Raw genomic sequence first — 14,077 nt, 5'->3', positions numbered from 1 at the left:
TCTAGACAACAGTGGAAAATCTGGTCTCTTCATAAATGTCTTTACATTGGAGGCAGTTTGTCACCAATTATTCTTCTCTTCTTCCTCTTCTCTGCAAGGAAAGGTGTGATTACCCATGGGCAGTGTGTATTTTGCTGCAGTTTGTGGGAAGTGGTTGGTCGGCTGCCTGCATGTCTTTGATTACAAGCTCTGCTGGAGGCAAGCTCTGTTTTGAGCTCTTCCTTTAATGTTTTTTATGGATTGCATTCACAGGTTTGAGGGGTATCTATCCTCTCTCCCTTTTCTACTCCATCTCAACCCTACTCCCTACACCAAAAATGGATTTGAGGATGTTAAATGTTAACATCTAAAGTACCCAACTGTGCATTTATTAAATCTTTTGCACTCTTACTGATATAATCAAAACCATGGTTGCTAGATTAGTAATCAAAGTAAAATAGCTGTGATCAGGATCCGTACACAAAATAAACTCTAGAAAAGGCTTCACTGGGAAACCTCTCAGCAAATTGGGATGCAACAAAAGATTTTGTCCTACCAAAGGACAATATTAGATAATCAGACTGCTTTTGAACAGCTTTATTGTCATTGAATTATACTGGTTTCCACCAAAATATCCTGGGTATGGTTTTGGAATTGCTCGATGCAAAATATTTCTGTGTAAAGAGCCTAAAACATTGGGCTTAAAACTCATTTTATTTAAATGTAGAGAAAACAAAATGTAAACCATTTCATTATATAAAACATTTAAGTAGATAAAATATTTTCAGTTTTAAATTTTCTGTCATTTAGTTTTATTGAATGTTCCCTTGCCTTTATTATAAGGGGGTAAATAGTGCCAATTTAGCTGTACAGCCAGTTTACTGTTTTAATACCTCTGTCATGTCCCCCCTCTGTACTTACAGTCCCAGTCACTTCAGTTTATTTTCACATGGAAGCTGTTCCATGTCTGTAATCATTTTGTCACCCATTCTGGGACCACTGCCCCCTATTTCTGCTATATCTTCTTTGAGATGGGTTGACTAGAACCAAATATATTCAAAATGAAGGCATACAACTGATTTATAGAAAGAATATACCGAAAATATGCCTAATAATGCATGCTGAGTAGATGTTTTCACCCAGCTGCCAATGCCCAAATCTTTTCTGAACTGGATAGTTTAGAATCCTGTGATGTGTGTCAATAGTTGAAATTATTCTTTCTAGTGTATATTACTTTGCATTTGTCAATAGTGAATTTCATCGTCCCTTGTTCTAACCATTCATCTAACTTTCAACTGTTTCTGAATTTACTCTAGTCTTACTAGTCTTCTCTAGTCCTCAGTAGTCTCAATAACTATCTGCAAATATTGCCACAGAGTGGGTAAAGTACAGGCAGTTGCAATGCAAGCTTATCCCAGTAATGTATGCTATAACATTCTCCTGGAGGAAGTGGTGATCTGGATCACCACTGGACTGTGAGTGTAGTTCAGTCCAGATGATCATTCAATCCTCTGTTAAGATTATAAACAGAGTTGCCAGTTAGTTCTAGAGATCAGTGCTAGAGCTGACTGGAGGATGACACCTCTGTTTCACAGCAGTTTTTGAGAGGAATTTTTTTATCCCTTAGTACTGCAGAGCAGGGACTTGAACCTGGTTCTACCACATCCCAGGCACGTACCCTTGTCAGTCAGCTATAGTCTCTGTCCTCTCCTTTCCCTTGCCTCCTTCCTGCAACGGACCTAAAAACCATCCTGACAAAGCATGGAAACAGATACATCTCAGTGAAATGTTTCAGCTTCAGTGAAACAGTATATTTCCTCAAAAATGTTTCAGCCAGCTCTAATCAGGACTACTTAGCGTATCCATGGCTGCCCAAACAGGATGGATACCATCTTCGGACTCCATCAGTATCTGAGAAACACACAAACATTCTACTTAGTCTGACATCAGTCCATTTTTATTGAGTCACAACAAAGTTCATGGTTGAATATTTTAGGCTACAGTTATACAATATGCTTAAGCTGCTTTCCATAATTTGTGCTGCATCAATGTATTGTCAACCTTGGGGTTTTTAGATGTACAGAGAACAAGTAGATTAGTTCTTGGACTTTGTAAAAGATTATTCCTTTTTGGTTACTGTAAATGTGTTAGCCAAAACTTACTTCTAAATGTTTTTCAACGTGAGTTTTGTTTCCAAAGTATTTGCTTTAAAGAGTGACTTAGACACATACAGTTTGACGAAAAGAAGTGTATTTATTGCACACAAAATAAGTTTAATTCTCTATTAGGAAATATAGTAACACATTCTGATACTGCAACAGTACAGAGTCAGTCTGTCAGCATTTTCAGTGTAAATCATTATGGTGTTAATTTATCGAGTGGAGACATTTTCATAAGGCTAAACCCTAGCAGAAGTATGCTAAATTAATAAAAACAAAAACCCGTTTGCTAACTTTAAAATTATATAGATGTTATACACATCAATCAGTTTTCAGATGGTATTGGCATTTAAATTTTTCAATGTAAAAATAAAAATAGAGAGATTAGGCCATAGTGTAAATAAAGTACAAGTTCTAAAATGATCACCAAGATATTTAAATCTGAATGTATGTATGTATGTATTTTTTTTTTTTTTTACTAGGAGCTACTTTCCTAAATGGTTGGTATCAGAGAGAGATGCTGACAAGATTCAGATTACTAAAATACTCCTAGTTGGAGTTTGTACTTCTATTATGTTAGGACCTCCAAATACAAATATCCAATTCAGAAATCTACACATACCATTAGTTGTCTTGAGTGGGAAAGCCTTGGTGGTGTTCAAACTCCCTCTTTTGGAGGTGTCTTCATGGAGTGGCTGTACAACCTATTCCTGCAGAATTAAGACTGGGAATTGTTCATCCCTTCCTACATAGGAGCTAGGAGAAACTGGAGATATCAAGCTGGAGGAAAGACAGCTTTCCTTCTCTCCCCTGATGTAACTCAGCATGGAAATCTCTATGGAGGGTGGTGTTACTTCCTTTCCTGAGAAGGGGGCAAAGGGAGCATGGAGTAGGATGGTGTCAATTTCTCCCTGATATATTAAGAGAGGGAGTACTTGGTGAAGCAAAGCATAGAAACACAAGTATGTTAGAACAGAGCTGAGAGCAGCTATTGTTGCTACTGCAAAGAGTAGAAACATGAGGGTGCTGGAACAGAGTTTGAGAGCAGCTATTGCTACTGTCAATAGCAGTGGAATGAATGAATGAACAGAATAGCTAGGGAGCAGAATATTTTTAATACTGGCAGATAAGTAGTCTCATCTTTGTCTCAGAGCATCACATCTTTCTCCCTCTGTAATGAGGGGTTTAACGGTAGGGGTGGAATATGTGGAGGTGAGGATTCAAGGCATAGGGAGGGAATGTAGGTATATGTAGCCCTGAACATAATACTTTTCACAGAACCCCAAGAACTGACCCTGCTTATGTGTGCTGCGTCAGTTTTGAAAATTCTGTTATATAATAGACAGTAACAGTTCCAAAGCATATTAACACAACAAAAACTGTTTAACTTAATGTTGTGAAATAAACAAAAGCCTAAATTTGAGGCAGTCCTCAAATTTGTCCTTAATTTGCCCTATAGGAGGGTTCAGCAATAAGACTTTGATGTTGAATTACATGCCATATGTTTCCCCCATACTCTGGCACCAGGGATGAGTTAAGCACAGTCTCAACCCTTAACACTGAATGCCCTTGGCTTTGCTGGTTTGTTTCACAAATTCAACCTTGCTTAAATGTAGTATTTTGGTGTTAATTTAATTTGGCTGCTCTGTATGTGAGACATCTTGCCTGAGTGAATTTAATTGCACCATTGAGTAAAACTAAATCCATGAACAGTGATACTCTAAAATTATAGCAGAAGTACAAGGCTTAGTTTTATATGGCTTCTTGTTTAGTGTTATTAACTATATGGAGGCATAAACCCCCTTTAAAAGTCTATTTTAAAACATTACAAAACCCACAATGTAAAGTCGCCATGATCCGGCCAAAAATAATACATATGGTATTCAGGAGTGCAGTTGCTAATTGGCTGCTGCCTGAGAAAATGGTACGCTTGGCTTCTATTTAACACTGTGGGTTTGGCAGAAAGCCAGATTTGGGGTGAGGTTGTTGTGAATGAAGCTGCATGTGGTTAGGGAGGAGTTAAAATGATTCATGTCTTGGAAGTTGTAGTAAGCAGTGTAATATGTGCTTGAGTAAGCTGATGGAGGAAACTTCTTACCCATATCCTTTTCTCCATTTCCCTTCATACATCTCCCCCATATAAACACACATGTACAAGTGTGCACTCTTTTCTGAAACTTTAATCAGTAATACCTTTGGACAATATACTGTACTTTAGTTGGAGGGAATGGTTAAAACTATTGGGATATTTAGTAGCTCAACACACAGTTGAAATCTTATCTTGTTACAGATGGAGAATGAAGAGGAAGTGGAAACAGAGGAATTCTATGTAAAGTATAAAAACTTGTAAGTAAGCTGTAACTTTTGTTACTTTTTTCCTTAAAAATATCAGCAGGTTCCAAATATTTCGTTCAAATTTGTATTTAGAAAGTGACACACTATTAACATCTCACCTTAAACAATGAATAATAATAGGCATTTTGGCATTGACATGGTGCTAGATTTGGTGACTGAATACATTCTTATCTGTATGACTTTAAGTCTTCTATCTAAAATGAAGCCATTATAAGAGCAAGGTCAAACTGGCTTTGATTTTTCTTAATGAGGCCCTGATTCTGCAGTTAGGTCCATGCAGACAGGCACCTAGGCCTCCATAGATCTGACTGCAGCATTGGAGCCTTAATTTCTTAATTTACTAGAAAGGTCATAAGAATAATTAACCTTTACATTCCTTCCCTCTCTGCTCTCTCCCTCACCCCCTCTCCCCCCAGCCAAAAAAAGTGAGCGTTCAACAAAATGTCTGACCTTTTATTAGACTGCTAAATAGAATTTTATTTCCAACAGTTTCATGATGGCAGCTAAATTTTCCTGAAATGTCCAGTATTAGCAATGGAAGCATATTGTATCACTTTTGACTCTGAGCTATAGTGTATTTTCCTTTTTAGAGAAGGGAGAAAGAGAAGGGCCTAATTGAGAAACTTAACCTATTAAAATGGTAAAATAAATTTCAACATCTGATAGAAATTCACTTGCATTTCCAGTTAATTGCAGGTTGACTTCCTTTTAACTATACTGATTATAAAATATAAGCAGCTAAACTACCCAGTTTTATTGTCCTTTGTTTCATATTGATCTGACATGATTAATAGCTTAAATCCTGTTTGTTTTGTTTCATTCTATTTGTAATTCTTATTGTAGTGTTAACCACATGTGACCGATGCTTATGATGTGTGATTTGATAGTAATTGTATAACTTGATAATTGAACTTTTTATTACTTAAAAATAAAATTTTAAAATAAAACCAATTTTAATTGCAGGTTTATGATAATGGAACATTTCATCTTTAAGAAAATGTGTTAAGGCTTAAGCTATTGATTATTGAATATTCCCAAAAGTATGATTAAAATTGTCTTATAGTGCTAATTGGCTTGCACAGGGCCTCTAATTACAGCTCTACATTAGAGATATGCACAGTGTAACACAATGGATTTAAAGGTATTTTTAGACTGTTTTAATCCCACTATACTTTTGAATGTAACGATAAGTAGTGAAGTTTATAGTGTGTACATTTTTGTCTTGTTACATAGTCTGAATGCTCTCGATAAAATTTATCTTGAGCACTCTTAAGCCAAAGGCCAGAAGTGTGAGGTATGTATATATGAGCCATACTGATGTTTCTGACCAATACCTTTATTAGATAGTAAGTACAGTTGCTGCCAATAAAGGTGATTATTTTAATGAAAGATAGTATCTGCTATTCCAGATAACATGGTGCTACCCTGTTCAGTTGCCAGTAAAAGTTTGGGGGAAAATTAGAGAGAGGAATAGATGCAGAGAAGCAAATAGGAGTATGCAGTGGAAACATTTGGGCTGGGATTGCTTTGAAGAAGTTTTTCTTTATTCCATCTTCTAGCTCTTACCTTCATTGTCAGTGGGCATCTGTAGAACAGTTGGACAAAGACAAGAGAATTCAGCAAAAGGTTAAGCGGTTTAAGGCAAAGCAGGGTCAGAACAAGTTCCTTTCAGAGGTATGGCTATTTTCATAACTATTTGAGTTCGATTTTTTTTAAGGGATATGCTGATAAATGCTTAAATCCCTTATATGTGCATAAGATTTTGAACATCTGGTTGATATAAAATTAGCTTTCATCACAATGTAAAAATATTAAGCTAAATTCAGAGGCTTTCGAATTCAGTTACATAAAGTTATCCAGCTTCTGTTTATAGTTGCTGCTTCTTACAAGTAAATGGTTAATTGCTCACTTTCATAAACAGGAAGTTACTTGGTCTTCCCATTGCTTATTTGTTCTAAGATAACTTGATCCCATCACAATTTAATGTGGAAATGATTGTGATATCATCCTGATTCGTAGCATCTCTATCCTGAAGAAAAGAATTGGAGACAAAGGTCTGTTTAGAATTTAAGATGACATGCAGGTGCGGAAGCATTCTCTTAAATTTAAACATGTTTTTTAAGTAAGCCATATGGGTTGTAAGTAAATAGACTTTAGCAAATTGTTGATCTTACATTATTTCAAAGTTCTGAATTCCAAGCCCTACTCAGCTATACATAGTGACTGAAAAGACTGAGTTTCCTGCAGAATCGGTACCAGCGCTCTCCCCTGAGCAGCCAATTATGCCAGAAAAATGCATGGAAATTTTCTGTGATTTGGACTACTGCCCACTAGGGACTCTGAGCTTTTGATCACCAATTTAATTTCACTTAGCACCACAAGCAGTACTATAGCAGAGGTCTTGCTAATAAAAGGCCAGCTTTGCTGGTTTGCCTTGTGAAACCTTACCTTTCAGCAAAATTTAGTAATTTGAAATAAAGGGTTTAGTACCTGATCTTTTTTTTTCTGTTTTATGAGTTTTTATTTAATACAGTACTTCGTTTGTTGTTGGTTTCTGACCAAATATAGTTAGGAGAGAGATTTGTGTAAATTTTACCAGAATTCTCCCATTTTCCACATTCTGTGCTTTTACAAATAGGTACAAAATGTCTGAGTCATGGGTCAAAGCATCTAAAAGATGCTTTTGAATTAATTGGAAAGTGGGAGGACAGCTGTATCAGGTAATTCTAATGACTAAGAAACATTCAGATTAAATGGGTATCTCAGAAGAACCCCGATACTTGAAATATTTGCCAAACTTTGTCTTAGATGCATTCTAGAAAAATTGGCTAATGACACAACATTGTTAAAGCAATATGTGAAATGTATGTAACGTTATTCTTCAGTGACCAGGCCATGTATTTCACTTTACTATTTATATTTTTGAGTATACCATTTCTGTTTAACAAGTGCTTGTAGGTATTTTTTATTTGAGTAAGCTGTCAAAATATTAAACTGTATACATTCTTACAACTCTTCCTTACCTTTCTCCCCACCACACACAGCCATTAAAGTAGTTGAGTACAAAGCAAAAGAATGAAAGAGCATTTCTGTGCATATAGCACTGAGTAAAGAACTTGGGGTGGAAGAGAGAGGTAACAAATTACAAACTTCGGGGAGGGGATTGTTTTTTGTTTGCTTTTCATTTTTTGGAATAATATTCTCTGAAGCTTGCTTATGAAGCAGTCTGACAACTCCTGTAGTTATGGTAATCTAATGGCACTTAGTGTACACAGCTCTAATTTCTTTATTGCAAGCTGTAGTTTTCAAGAATGCTAAATGCATTGCATGCCATAAGCCTTTTCGATTGCTCATTAGTGAATTGTAATTTCACACTTCATTTAAAATATTCTTAAACATTCTCTCACAGTAAAAGGTTTCACACAGTAATTAAGAGGCCCAGTTAACAAAGTCTGAGAAGTCTGATTTCCTCATGGGGAATGATCTTGCTGAATTGTGGCATTTCAATTAACATGATGAAGGTTGCCAAATATAAATTTGATGTTGCCGTAACCCAAAATATTGTTACCTGGTGAAAAGTATAATTTTTGGTCCAAGGACAGGCTAACAAAGTTGTTTTTTTTTTTTTTTCCCCCTTCCCACCCCCCTCACCCCCCCCCCCCATCTGCTGTCTTTCAACAGATTGATGATGAGCTTTTTAATCCAGACTATGTGGAAGTTGATAGAATAATGGATTTTTCACATAGCACAGATGATAATGGAGAGGTAAAGAAAACTGGTACATCTTCAGTCATTTGTACAACTGCCTATCTAAATATTAGAAACTTCTGTAGGTTTTGATGACTTATTTCATCCTGTAGAAGTGAGGATGGAGAGCATTATGACAGGGATATGTATATGCATGCACGTGCTGCTGCAGTAAAGTTCATAGACCTAATAGTCTACCACTCTTTAGTGAATTGTTTTTGGATATCCAACAATACATTTCAAATTTTAAAAAGCCTGGTTTCCATTAGACCTGATCAGAACATGACAAGATGTCTAGTTGTTAGCATTTTGCTCTTTAGTAATAGTTCAAAACGCATATGTTTCCTAAACTATTTCCCTCTGGCTATGTCTGTAAAGTAGAAAAAGCATGTAGGTTAATAATGTACCTATTTTTGTAAAATAAAGCGCTCGTGATAATTGCTATCTTTTTAAAAGAAAGTATACTGGTCATTTATAGAAGTTAAACATACAGCTAAGTAGTTATTAAACCATATAGAATCTGAATTTCTAATTCACAATCACCAAAGGAGCTAGGCACTTTGTTAATCCTCTCTAATCATCATTACACAAGAACCTAAATTGTCAGCTCCTCACTTACGACCCCGTCCCCTGAGCAGGATCACTTGCGTGGTTGACTTCCAGGAGAACTGCAGTGGACCATTCTGTTCTTGAGAGCAGAAAAGGCTTTAGTAATACTGATTTCTGTTTTGTTATCACTGCATCAGTGAATAGTGATGTCTCCCATTGACAGTTGCTGTTTCAATGATTCTGGATTTCCTGCTGCGAAGTTTGTGATGTTACATTGGCAGGACGAATACAGCTCACCATCTGAATGTGTGGCAAAGGCAGGGGACCTTCGTAATTGTAAAGCAAAGTTTTCATTTATTCTAAAATTTTGTTTAATTTTAGGGGTTTAAAATTACAAAATTTAGCTTTGCCACTCATCTTGGTGGTGAACTGCATTCCCTTCATTTTTATCTTAAATCATCAGGTTCACAACAGGTCAGCCTGCTGTTAAATTATCCTTTTGGATGTTTTAAAGTCATTTTTAAAAATATCTGTCAATTCTTTTTCATTGTATATAGTGTCTAGAGTATCTTTCATGTTACACTGCAGCTTTCCTTTAATTAGTTACACGTCATGTAGAAAAGTTTGAATTGTTTTACATTGAATCTAATTTTATCCTTTCTTTAACTATTGATCAAAAACAAAGCCTGTTACTCATTATCTGGTGAAGTGGTGTTCACTTCCTTATGAAGACAGCACATGGGAGCTGAAGCAAGACATAGACCAAGCTAAGATTGAAGAATTTGAGAAACTGATGTCTAGGGAGCCACAAATGGAGCGTGTGGTAAGAATTGGCTCTGTATAGAGGATTTTATTTGAAAATAGCTAAGTAATGTGGTCTTTCAGAAACCACTAATGGGATTTGCTGTATTTGAAACAGGAGCGACCTCCTGCTGATGACTGGAAGAAATCGGAGAGTTCCAGAGAGTACAAAAACAATAACAAACTCAGGGAATACCAGTTGGAGGGAGTAAACTGGCTTCTTTTCAACTGGTACAACACGTGCGTAAAGTAACTTTTTATTGTAGAACTGCTGCTTTAGAGCAGATTTGATAGTTTAAATTTAATGTTAATATTTTTAATGTTTTATAGTCTTTTAAAAGTGAGACTTCAAAATGATGTTAACTATTTTTATTACTTGGATTACATAAAATTAATAGCTATTATATAGTTTTATTTTATATATATAAAACATGTTACATAATGTTTATGTATACATATGTCTTTATTATGTGACAAACATATATATTTATATATGTACACACACACCTATACTTGAGAACTATATAATGAGAAATATAATGATCCTGTTGCAACATCTGCTAATATACTAGTTATTTAAAACTTTTTGAGAGTATTTTTCCTGTTTAAATCCATACTAATCTATTTATATATCTGTCTTGCAGATTTTAGCTTTATAGATGTTTTGTTTTGTAAATGCCATATTCAGAATAGAGCAGTAATAGAGCCATTTGTATTATTTTTCAGACGAAACTGCATTTTAGCAGATGAAATGGGGTTGGGAAAAACTATACAGTCTATTACATTTCTCTATGAGATCTATTTGAAAGGAATCCACGGTCCTTTCTTGGTTATTGCTCCACTGTCCACAATTCCTAACTGGGAAAGGGAGTTCCGCACCTGGACAGAGTTGAATGTTGTTGTGTATCATGGGAGTCAAGCCAGCCGGCGGACCATTCAGTTATATGAAATGTACTTCAAAGATCCACAGGTACTTTTTGGAATTGTGTAAAACTGTAATTTTAAAAAATGAAGTAATGAGGCTGTAGTGGGTTGAGTTTTATGTGCTATGAACATCAATTTCTAATACTGCTAAGGTAGAATCCAGCTTAATGGAAATTTCTATATTTTCAGCTGCCATAAATTGCACAAATATTTCTTGAGATCACCACAATCTTGATGACAAGCCATTGTGCATGAAAGAGAATATGGGAAAGTGAATAGTTAAGGTTTCTAATTTTAGGTTTTAACTAATAAACACCAGTAAAACAACCCCAGTACAAAAAAAAAAGCAGTGTTTATGCAATTAACACTGGAAATGGTTACTTGTATCTAAAGCCTTGTTTAAGCAGAGTAATATTACAGGGGCGTGATTTCTAATGTGCACTATTGTGCTGTGCATTAATTGGTCTGTGTAGACCTTGCTGGTGCTCACTAAAGGTCCCCCATGTGCACTTGGATATATTTCTGTTTAAAACATTTTTTCATTAAAGTGCACAGTACTATATTAAAGTAATATAATATACTTTTCTCACAACAGCATATATAAAGAGCCCCAAAATCTCTGATTTTGGATACCTGCATAAAACTCCAAAATAGCTAAAAATCCAGAAAAATAAAATAAACCCCAAAAAGCACTTTGAATAGAACATGCGAGAAATAGAAAATTAGTTGGGATGATAGGTATTGGGGCTATAGGGAGAACCAAACAACATTTTAAAAACATATGATTGGATTAAGAAAATCTGATCCTAAAATCCACCTTTTTATATGTTGCTGCATAATGGAGAAAACATAGTTCAGTAATTATTGTCCTCTAACTTTTAATAAATTTAGTGCAGGTTGTTTACTATTAAAATGAGTGAGATGCCATGACCTCTGGCAGATAGCTGGTTTCTTTACTAGTCAATGTTTGGGAAGTGAGCTAGCATGTCTAAAACACTTTGCATCTATGGAGGGAGGTTGTTGGTGCTGGCAAAATAGTACTGGGAAAGTAGAAGGATTTTAAAAACTGCAGCTTCAGGTGTACTTATCTTCTGAATAATAGGGCTTCAGTTTATAATTAATGCCAACGAACATGGGTGTATGAAAAATAGATCCTGTCAAATTAACTTGATATCTTTTTGGATGAGATTACAAGCTTAATTGATAAAGAATAATAGTGTTGATGTGAAATACATAGAGTTCTGTAAGGCATTTGATTTTGTTTCACACAGTTATTTTTATTAAAATAACGAGAATGGTATAAATTTGGCATTAAATGGATTAAAAATTAGCTAAAGGATAAGTTTCAAAATGTAATTGTAACCAGGTAATCCTAATCATTGAGCCAGTGTGTTTCTGCTGGGGTCCTTTAAGGATCGGTTTTTGTTCCTAAGCAATTTAATATTTTTATAAATGAACTAGAAGAAAATATAAAATAATAATCAATAAAGTCCACAGATGGCAGAAAGATTGTGGGAGTGGTAACTAATGAAGAAGACGGGTAACTGATGAAATGTAATCTAGATCACATATCCAGCTGGGCACAACCAAGCAACGTGTGTTTCAGTATGGCCAAAAGTGAAGTTATATATCTAAGAACAAAATCCATGTTTACAGAATGAGAGACTCTCTCCTGGGAAACAGTGACTCTAAAAAAGATGAGTTCCCAGTGCAATGCTGTGGCCAAAAGAGCTAATGTGATCCTTGGATGTATTAACGGAAGTACAAGTAGGAATAAAGAGGTGATTTTACCTCTGTATTTGGCACTGGTGTGACTGAAGCACAAATATTGTGGCTACATTTCAAGAAGAGTGTTGAAAAATTGGAGGGGGTTCAGAGAAGAGCCATGAGGAAAGATTAAAGGATTAGATAATATGCCTTTATAGAGCGAGACGTGGAGCTTAATCTGTTTAGTTTGTCAGAGAAAGTTAAGGGGTGACTTGATCATGGTCTAAAATACCTACATGGGGAACAGAAATTTGATGATAGAGAGCTCTTCAATCTAGTAGATAAAAGTATAACAAGATCCTCTGGCTGGAATCTGAAGCTAGACAAATTCAGAGCAGACACAAGGCACGTATTTTTAACAGTCAAGGGTTGTGAATTTTGTCACTGGAAATCCATTAAATCAAGATTAGATCTTTCTGAAAGGCATGCGCTAGATCAGGGGTCTTAAACTTGCAGCCCGTGGGCCATCTGTGGCCTGCAAACCTTCCCAAAGTTGCCCGCGGAGCTCCAGCAGTTTTGGGGCCGGGTCTCTCCCTTGGTCCCATCTGCCGCCCCTGGGCGCTCGCCCTCCCCCAGGCGATTTACAGTGGACTGGGGCCCCGGCATCAGAGCTGAGCAGCATCTGCCTGCTCGCTCCACCTGTCTGCCGGCCCCTCCCTGGGGCGGGGCCGGGCTGTGCCTCCATGTGCTGCCCCCCACCCCAAGTGCCCCTGAGGGCAATGGGAAGCTGCGGGGGTGGTGCCTGGGGGCAGCAGTGCTCGGAGACCTCCCAGCCCACCCTGCCTCGGAGCGCCAGGTAAGCACCGCACCTCCAACCCTCTCCCAGAGCCTGCACCCCCTCCCCACGCCCCCCAGCTTCCAAACTGCCTCCCAGAGCCTCCAACCCCACCCCCTCCTCCTGCACCCCCACACCCCTGCCCCAGCCCAGAGCCTGCACCCAGCACCCAAACTCCCTCCCAGAGCCTGCACCCCAATCCCCTACCCCCAGACTTTCTCCCCCACCAAAACTCCCTACCAGAGCCTTAGGCGGAGTCGGGGGTGGGAGAAGAAGTTTGGGGGGACGGGTTCTGGGTGGCCTGAGTGACATTATTGGCCTGCTGGGAGGATTTGAGGACTGGCCCTGGCCCTGGCCCTAAGGTAAATTGAGTTTGAGACCCCTGCTCTAGATCAAACAGAATTAATTCACTATGCAGTGTAGCTATAGCCATGTTGGTCACAGGATATTAGAGAGGCAAGGTGGGTGTGGGTAATATCTTTTATTGGATCAACTTCAGTTAGTCATCTTCTGAAGAATAGCTCTTTGTGGTTCAGAAGCTTCAATTTCTCACCAACAGAAGTTAACTCCTCCACCTTGTTTCTCTAGAATTAATTCAGGGAACTCCTATGGCTGTGCTATGTAGGAGGCCAGACTAGATAATCATAATGGTCCCTTCTGGCCTTCTAATAGATTTCACTCCTATGTGAATTTACTGACTTGATTTTATTGGCTTTCAGAACTCAAACACCTAAAATACTCTGTACTAGTCAAGTATAACCATGGTTCTTTGAGTATGTGTCTGTGGATCCCACTTTAGATGCGCATGTGTGTGAGACTGGATTTTTGTTTTTAATAGCAGTATCCGTTGGTAGCTGTGCATACTCCCTCTGCCACCTAATCCTCCCTTCAGAGGGCATAGATGGCCAGCCCCAACTTTCCCTCAGTTTCCTCTTACTGCCTATGGTAGTAATATAGAACCTGGAGAGTGGCCTTCCCATTTGTTCTTAGTTAAACTTCTTGAAGCTCTTCATAACACCTT

General features: G+C 37.4%; 1 protein-coding gene across 3 annotated transcripts in view; it reads left to right on the top strand.

Moving 5' to 3' along the window:
- The window catches only part of CHD7 (chromodomain helicase DNA binding protein 7), a 185,143-nt gene that overhangs the window by 133,778 nt on the left and 37,288 nt on the right, over positions 1-14,077 (top strand). For all 3 annotated transcript variants that reach the window (XM_075125194.1, XM_075125192.1, XM_075125193.1), the window contains exons 7-12: positions 4,429-4,484; positions 6,053-6,167; positions 8,175-8,258; positions 9,475-9,612; positions 9,709-9,830; positions 10,317-10,560. In XM_075125194.1, coding sequence (XP_074981295.1) covers positions 4,429-4,484; positions 6,053-6,167; positions 8,175-8,258; positions 9,475-9,612; positions 9,709-9,830; positions 10,317-10,560 — 759 coding nt within the window. The remainder of the gene's footprint in view (positions 1-4,428; positions 4,485-6,052; positions 6,168-8,174; positions 8,259-9,474; positions 9,613-9,708; positions 9,831-10,316; positions 10,561-14,077) is intronic.

The sequence above is a fragment of the Caretta caretta genome, chromosome 2 (genome assembly GCF_965140235.1).
Source record: "Caretta caretta isolate rCarCar2 chromosome 2, rCarCar1.hap1, whole genome shotgun sequence".
NCBI classification, from domain to species: Eukaryota; Metazoa; Chordata; order Testudines; family Cheloniidae; genus Caretta; species Caretta caretta.
Note: the sequence above shows the minus strand (reverse complement) of the source record. Positions and strands in the feature narration are given on the sequence as shown.